Source organism: Salvelinus alpinus, chromosome 1 (genome assembly GCF_045679555.1).
Source record: "Salvelinus alpinus chromosome 1, SLU_Salpinus.1, whole genome shotgun sequence".
In the NCBI taxonomy this organism is placed as follows: domain Eukaryota; kingdom Metazoa; phylum Chordata; class Actinopteri; order Salmoniformes; family Salmonidae; genus Salvelinus; species Salvelinus alpinus.
Window position 1 is genome coordinate 68029683 of NC_092086.1, and position 8584 is coordinate 68038266.

An 8584-nucleotide genomic window follows, 5' to 3' on the forward strand; every position below is an offset into this window, starting at 1 on the left:
CTGTGTGTATCGAGAATAGTCCACCACCCAAAGGACATCCAGACAACTCGACACAACTGTGGGAAGCATTGGAAAATCTCAAATCTATGAATAAAACATCTGAGAACAGTTATATTTTACACACACATGAAGGTACCCATAAGCAATCATTTCTGATGAAAAACAAAACTTGGTGGATATAGCGTTTTGTAACTAAACTCTTTGTATCATTTCTCACCTTTTAGATGGACCCACATGAAAACATTCTACTGGGAACAATAGAAATTAAGAATGAGATGGGAGCGTCAGAGCTGACCCTTGGTCTCAGTGACCCCAGGAGCACAATGTTAACTTATGACAGCTCCACCCTGCAGTACCGCAAAGCAGGGCTGCAGGCCAGGCACAACTTTGGACGCAACACTCTGGAGCGGCATGTGACTCAGAAGAAGAGCCGGCTACGGAGGCGTGCCTCTCAGCTGAAGATTAACATTCCCGACTTAACTGATGTAAACTCTATCGACAAGTGGTCGAGAATGATCTTCCCCACTGTATTTTCCTTGTTCAACATTATCTATTGGCTCTACTACGTCAACTAAATGGACTTCAGCAAGGGCAGAACAAAACAAACAACAAAAATGTTGCTTGTTTTTCTCTGAATTGGTATCATTTTGCTGTTTGTTCTTGCAACACAAGACTGAATTACTAAAACAAAATCAGGACTGATTCCATTTGAGCTTGGAACACCTTAATTGCTGGCTAACACATGAAAACCTTAGAGGAGAGAAAGATTCAGAACATATATGGTGCCTGTACCAGAGTTTTTGTTTATAATTTAGAATATTTAGTGAATATAGTATTTTATCATTTTTAAATGTTTGTATGCATATATTTTTGTTTTATTTGTACAATCTATATTTAATTTGTTGCCAAAACATAGTTAGAAATATTAATGATATATTGATTTTAAAATGACTCACAGACCACTAAAGACATTCCTTAAAACAGCTACAAGCACATTCAGGTCAATCTTTTCTAAGATGTATTCATTCAAAGAGACAGATGGGATGTTATTTATCCTACAATTGATTTTGTCTTTGTATTGTGAACTTTCCATTTTCATAGTATTGCTATATTAAGTCATAGCATGAGGGTTTTATGATTAACCAACCTTTTCTACGTTGATATAGTTGACAAATCATACACTTTCTTTGAAGCATTATTTCAATTCTAAGAAAACATTTGATAGTGTCGTAGATATTCTAAACAACAGAAACTAACATCATTCCAAACCTTGACCGAAGAAACTAGAAGGTAAAGCTTACAGACGATTCACATTGAATGCTATAGCACACCTTACAGACAAATGTATCACTAAGCCTTTGATTCCTGGTTTCACATTGTTTTCGTAGCTTATTCACTCAGAAAAGGTACAGAATATTCACTTGATTGATCAAATTTCAAGCCCCCTGTCAACTGAGAGGTTGAATATATTGCAAAAAAAAGGGACAAAAGAAGAGAGAGAAACTGAGAAAGAGAAGCCTGCATTCGTCATCAATGCAGTTCACGAGTCAGTGACACAGGGATAGATACTGTATATGATCAAAGATATCTTGAAGATAGATGCACAAATGTGTATCTTCATATTGTCCCTTGTCCATTTTAGTCCTTTGTTCACATATCCGTAAGATTACAGGATACAATGATGTATTTGTTCATGCTTGCTCTTCATATAGATATACAGAAACGCACATTGGCTCTAGTTTGTTAAGAAGCATCAGATAGCATCTGATATGTCATTCCTATTCCTAATGACTGATGACATTGAGCCAGCAGTTAAGGCGTCTATCATGGGCATTTTGTGATGCATCACAAGCCATTATTTTCTATCACCATGATGTGTAAATATCTCCTGTAAATGATTGTTTAAAAAAGGAATGGTGTCTATCATAGTTCCAGAGAGGATCCATCCAGCGTTTGTCCATGACATAATTCACTTCAGGAAGCTGGAAGGGTTTGCATGACGGTTTTGAGCAACTCCACATACTAAATATACATTGTCATTACTGCCATACAGTGCATTCGGGAAAGTATTCAGACACCTTGACTTTTTCCACATTTTATTACGTTACATCATCATTCTAAAATGTATTAAATATTTTTTAAATCCCACCTCATCTACACATAATACCCCATAATGACAAAGCAAAAACTGTTTTTTAGAAAATGTTTCAAATTTATTACAAATAAAAAACTGAAATATCACATTTACGTTAATATTCAGACACTTTACTCTGTACTTTGTTGAAGACCCTTTGGCAGCGATTACAGCCTTGAGTCTTCTTGGGTATTACGTTACAAGCTTGGCACACCTGTATTAAGGGAGTTTCTCCCATTCTTCTCTGCAGATCCTCTCGTCGTTGCACAGCTATTTTCAGGTCTCTGCAGAGATGTTCGTTCAGGTTCTGGCTGGGCCACTCAAGGACATTCATAGACTTGTCCCGAAGCCACTCCTGCTTTGTCTTGGCTGTGTGCTTAGGGTCATTGTCCTGTTGGAAGGTGAACCTTCGCCCCCAGTCAGGTCCTTAGCGCTCTGGAGCAGGTTTTCATGAATGATATCTGTGTACTTTGCTCTGTTCATCATTCCCTCGATCCTGACTAGTCTCCCATTCCCTGCCGCTGAAACACATCCCCACAGCAAGATGCTGCCACCTCCATGCTTCACCTTGGGGATGGTACCAGGTTTCTTCCAGACGTGACACTTGGCATTCAGGTGAAGAGTTCAATCTTGGTTTCATCAGACAAGAGAATCTTGTTTCTCATGTTCTGAGTCCTTTAGGTGCCTTTTGGCAAACCCCAAGCGGGCTGTCATGTGCCTTTTACTGAGGAGTGGGTTCCTTCTGGCCACTCTACCATAAAGGCCTGATTGGTGGAGTGCTGCAGAGATGGTTGTCCTTCTGGAAGGTTCTCCCATCTCCACGGAGGAACTCTGGAGCTCTGTCAGATTGACCATCGGGATCTTTGTCACCTCCCTGACCAAGGCCCTTCTCCCCCGATTGCTCAGTTTGGCCGGGCGGCCAGCTCTAGGAAGAGTCTTGGTGGTTGCAATCTTCTTCCATTTAAGAATGATGTTGGCCACTGTTCTTGAAGACCTTCAATGTTGCAGACATTTTTTGATACCCTTCCCCAGATCTGTGCCTCGACACGATCCTGTCTCTGAGCTCTACGGACCCCAATTCCGTCGACCTCATGGCTTGGGTTTTGCTCTGACATGCGTTGTCAACTGTGGGACCTTTATATAGACAGGTGTGTGCCTTTCCAAATAATTTCCAATCAATTGAATTTACCGCAGTTGGACGCCAATCAGGTTGTAGAAACATCCGATCAATGGTAACAGGATGCACCTGAGCTCTATTTCGAGTCTCATAGCAAAGGGTCTGTATACTTATGTAAATAATGTATTTCTATTTTTTATTATTAATACGTTTGCAAACATTTCTAGAAACCTGTTTATCGTTTTGTCATTATGGGGTATTGCTTGTAGATTGATGATGCGTTTTTTGGGGGGGTCAATTCGTTTTAGAATATGGATGTAACGTAACAAAATGTGGAAAAAGTCAAGGGGTCTGAATACTTTCCAAATGCACTGTAAATTAAGAAACCTCTAAAATATTTTTGACACCAAAACACACAATACTGTAATATTACTACTTTCCTGTCTGTTTGTTTACCTTATTAGTGAAACTTCATGAAGAACTGTACACATGTTGGAATTCCCATGTTTGACCACTGCCTTTATAAAACAACATTTTGCACAAACCGATACAAAAGCCATAGTGGCTGTATAGTAGGTGTTCCAAAATAACTTGGTGCTCCCTCCAAACAGAGATAGTTTCAAGGATTAGACTAGATCATTTCAATTTCTCTCTTATGCTCCTTGGAATAGTAATGGAGACAAAAACAGGGATAAATGCACAAATATTATAAATTATTTATCTTAGTGATTTCTGATCATTTTAGTGTTTGATGAACCCTAGATGATCGGTAACAATAAAATATACAAAACATGTCCATGAACATTTGTATTTTCCTTAAATGCAGATGTAGTGACATCACCTCAAGTTCAATTGCATTTGTTTTCAACATCATTGATATTCACAAAATATGTCATATTGCATTGCATCTACATGCTTTACATCTACATACTATTTTCTCAATACTGTCAACTTGTGTTCAGTTCCTTGCTTTTGATTAGGTCCAGGGGTTCCCAAAATGGTGTCCGCAGCCAGATATTTTTTATTTGAGTTTTTTATGAATATTGCTAACAACAACAGATTAAACAAATTTTGTCCAAGAGAGTCGTGGAATACATTTAGAGGTTGTAATACAGTACAATACTATGTCATTCTATTAATCTATAACATACAGTATCTTCTTAACCATGGGCAAAATGGTTCTGGGATGCTCACAGGGATATTGGTATCCACAATACTCCACCAATTATCCAATGTTCAACTCAATACTTGTTTTGAACATAAATGCAATTCATTTGTCTTTCTAATTATGTAAAATTGTATAGAGTGGCAGCTTAAAAACTGCAACATTTTCTCTTCGATGCAAAGTGGGTTTTTCCACCGGGCCTGAGACTTGGTTCGTCCAGCCATGCACTGCAGACATCATAGTAAAACACCTTGTACAGTTTGCTACAGCAAGGAAATTATCTTGCAGCAACAGGAAATGCAAATTATTATGTGGATTATAATTCATAAAAACATGTGTAGGGGTAGGTTTTGTTAGGGCAAATCAAGTCTGACATTTCAAAGTGGAAATTACAAACTTTAGATGCCTTTTTAAAACTACAAGTACACTACAAGATTGCATTTCCTTCTTTGCAGGAAAATTCTCAGCAACAAAAGATTGATCAAATTAAGATCCTACATCTGTATGCTATTTTTATTGCACTCAAGTTTCAGATTTTTTTTTAACCTTTATTTAACTTGGCACATTCTTACTTGCGATGACGGCCTACCCTGGCCAAACCCAGACAATGCTGGGCCAATTGTGCACCGCCCTATGGGACTCCCAATCACAGCCAGATGTGATACAGCCTAGATTTGAACCAGAGACTGTAGTGATGTCTCTTGCACTGAGATGCAGTGCCTTAGACCACTGTGCCACTCAGGAAGTTTGAGTGGATTATGAGGGGATCCCTGATGAATTTCCTATCACAAAAGGGGTCCCGGGCCCATAAAGTTTAACCCCTGCTCTTATACTTACTTTTCCACAATCCAAACAAAGGTTGCCACCACACTCTTGTTGTGACACGGTGAACATAATGTAAATGTTTAAGGATGAATAAGTAATGGGATCGTTTGGAAAATGTTATAATTGTGTTTTTTTTTGGCACATGGGAGAAAGAAAGCATATCTGTTCTTCGTGTTAACATTGTATTATTGTTTGAAGTGGTGATAGAAGTATACTTACTATTAATATAATGATTGTAAAGTTGATAATAAGTGATACCAGATAAACATGAGACTAAGGCTGGAATTCAGTCAAACCTGTACTGCAGGAAAACTTTTTGGGTGCATTTCTGCAACACAAGACCTAAGTGATTTTACATGGGTTTCCTGGAGTGAAGGTTTAACTGAATACTCCACTAATAACCATGCATATTAACTATGGCTATTTAACCTATTCTACATCTATATGATGGCTGGTTATTTTTGCTATTTGTCCTTTTTACTCATGTTTTATTTATCATCACAATATTGTGTTTGTGTAAAGCACATGACCGTTCACCAATTTGCTAATATATTTTCATATGACCATGCATTTCTTTTCTTTTCTTTTCAGATAATCTACATATACGTTTGTCTTAAATAGGATTTATATGTAAATTGCTCTACAAAAATATCTTGATATTGGTGTTGTACAGTTTTCACAGAGTTGGGGTAGGGCTTACAATACGGTGTTCCAAAACCTGTTTCTAGGTGTACGTGTAAAATAATATGTTAGTAAAACATCATTTGGAGCCTAATATTCCTGTAAATATTTGCAGATTTCTTTAGAAAATACTAAAATACATTTTTACTTCCTGATTTGTACTTTACTGTAAGACGAATGCAAAGCAATTCCATGGTTTCAGCTGATATGACAACAATAATGTAAATATTTTGAAGAGTACCATTCGATCACTTAGTAAAACATACACAATTTGTTTTCAATATGCTCCAATTACTCAAATCACAATTTCTTTAGTTTGGCCAAATTTAAAGCATTATCAAAGGCAAGAATGTAGGTACTCTTCTTTTGCAGCACATGGCTGAGTTAGCTGTGACATGTAAGCAAGAGTATAAGCATTTCTAGTTCCGCTGATCAGAAAGATATAACAAATACTGTACATATGCACACATACACACACAAACTCACACGCTCACACACGCACACACAAAGACACATACGTACATGTACACTCACACACACATGCGCACAGGTCAAGTGAAAAGGAGACTAATGGGTCTCTTATAGCTAGCGTTAAGTCACCCATCTCAGGTCCGCACAACTCTAACTAACCAGTTCACTACTGAAGTGCTACAGACCCGTCTTAATCTGCCCAGTGATGCCACAGTACAACTGTTTGTAGTATATTATATATGTATGTATGTGTGTGTTTCCGTGTGAGAGTGTGCACGTATGTCAGCCAGTGGGATGTTTTGAAAGCACATCTCTGACTGGCAAAATGTCTGCTTCATAAAATGGCTTCACTTTGAAATATGTGTTTGTACCTCACAGCGCATTTGCTTTCATATATTTTTATATTTGTATACTCCGATAAAAAGATTCCTCTTGGTGAATGACACGGAAGAAGTGACGTCAGAGCCTAAATGACCCATTTTGGTGACAGTGTGTTTGCGCACACTCACAGATGAAGCTTTAGCCTCCTGCCCTGCCCTAGGCGGTCCCTCTATTGTCACTCCAGAGAGCGGCAACCCCTCCCTCTTCGTGCCACTCACAAAGAGCATCTCCAGAACAAGATCTGTACTGAAACCTATGAATTACCTGTTTTAATACACATGGAGAAAAAAAACCCATTGTCAATAAATATTGTATATAGTTCTGAATCTTTGAATCCACATGTTTATTGTCTGCTGTTGAGAGTAATCTGTGACGGTGTCCATGCTCCTTTGTCTTCTCTGCAGGTTTCTGATCATATTCCTGTTTTTCATCCATCAATCTAGAATCCAGCTTCTCTCTGTGTCAGTGCTGTGTCCTATTTTGTGATATACAGTATGAAGTTGTGGTATGGTATTGCACATTTGAGTCATGCATATATGCACACAGACAAAGAACGGTAGACGCACAGTGTGTTCTCACTCCCTCACATAGCCCTACATAGGTATTCAGGTTTTCCACTTGATTGTTTAATGAAAAGCTTTCCTTTGAAACCCTATAGAACCACTCTCCATGCCTTTATCATGTTACTGTATGTGAGCTTTCTACCTTTCTGCCCTTTACCTGGCTAAACTACACACACACACATCTTTAACATAAAATGTAATGTTGAGGCTAAACATAACTCAGCCTCTTTCGATGCAACTGTAGACATGTGAATAGTTTGGAATCGAGGCTTAATATCAGTACTCAAAGTGTAGTGTTTTACCTCACATTCCTACATGTAGAAATTTGAGCAGTGTGTTTTTATCTTCTGGGAAACCGGTCTTAAATAGCTTTTGTAACTTTCCTCTTTAAGGATGAATCATTTAACACTAGAAAAGCCGGGCCTCAAGTACCCCCTTTGAGCCGTTGAGCAGTCATTTTGACTCAAACATTCTAACATATATAATAAATACATTAAATATATATGCTATGGGAAAAAGTATCCTTTGGTTGTGATATGAAGGTCTTGGGTAACATCAGAATACTGAAAAATAGTCATTTCAAAGGACACAATAGTATTTTCATTCGTTTATGTCACTGTAGACTATCTGTTGCCACGTGCTCACGTGTGGAGCGCATAGAACAGTGGATATTCTTAGAAAAAGTTTTATTTTGCAATAGAGCTCATCTCTTCAATTTTGAGAGGTATTTGGCAATTGTAAGGGTTTTGGAAACCTCAGAATCTACTCTTTCTGATTGAAATTTAACATCTTACCTGCATGATACATTTACAATGTTCTCTTAAAACTGCATGTAACACAAATTATGTTTGTGATATCGAAATTCCTACAACATACGTGTGTTAAATAGACTTATTTAGGATAAGTCAAGGACGGAAGGGTGCAAATATGCAAAAAATGTATACGTGTATATGCGAAAACCTGAGAGTAGTACTTGTAGCTACTGTAGTAGCCTAGTCGAGGATGCATCAATGCAATATTGGCACACAGCATTTTGTTACAGACCAACAGATAAAAAGTAAACCTTGAATTTATAGGTTTAAAATATCTATCTTGTGGCCAGGGTTGACCTCTTTTAAGAAATGTCATTGGTTGGTGGACATAAAGTCTAAGGTCTTTGATAGGCTGATGCAAAAATTTGTTACAGGAAATAATCACTGTCATCTGGTGAGGTTAGCATAGGGCTAACATGTGCCAGGTTATCTGAT

At 37.9% G+C, this 8584-nt stretch overlaps 1 protein-coding gene across 1 annotated transcript in view; it reads left to right on the top strand.

Moving 5' to 3' along the window:
* The window catches only part of LOC139583899 (gamma-aminobutyric acid receptor subunit beta-2), an 84718-nt gene extending 77618 nt beyond the window's left edge, over window positions 1–7100 (top strand). Inside the window, exon 10 of the mRNA XM_071415421.1 lies at window positions 225–7100. Within this exon, the coding sequence (XP_071271522.1) occupies window positions 225–575 (351 nt within the window). The 3' untranslated portion in view covers window positions 576–7100. The remainder of the gene's footprint in view (window positions 1–224) is intronic.
* Window positions 7101–8584: the final 1484 nt, after the last annotated feature.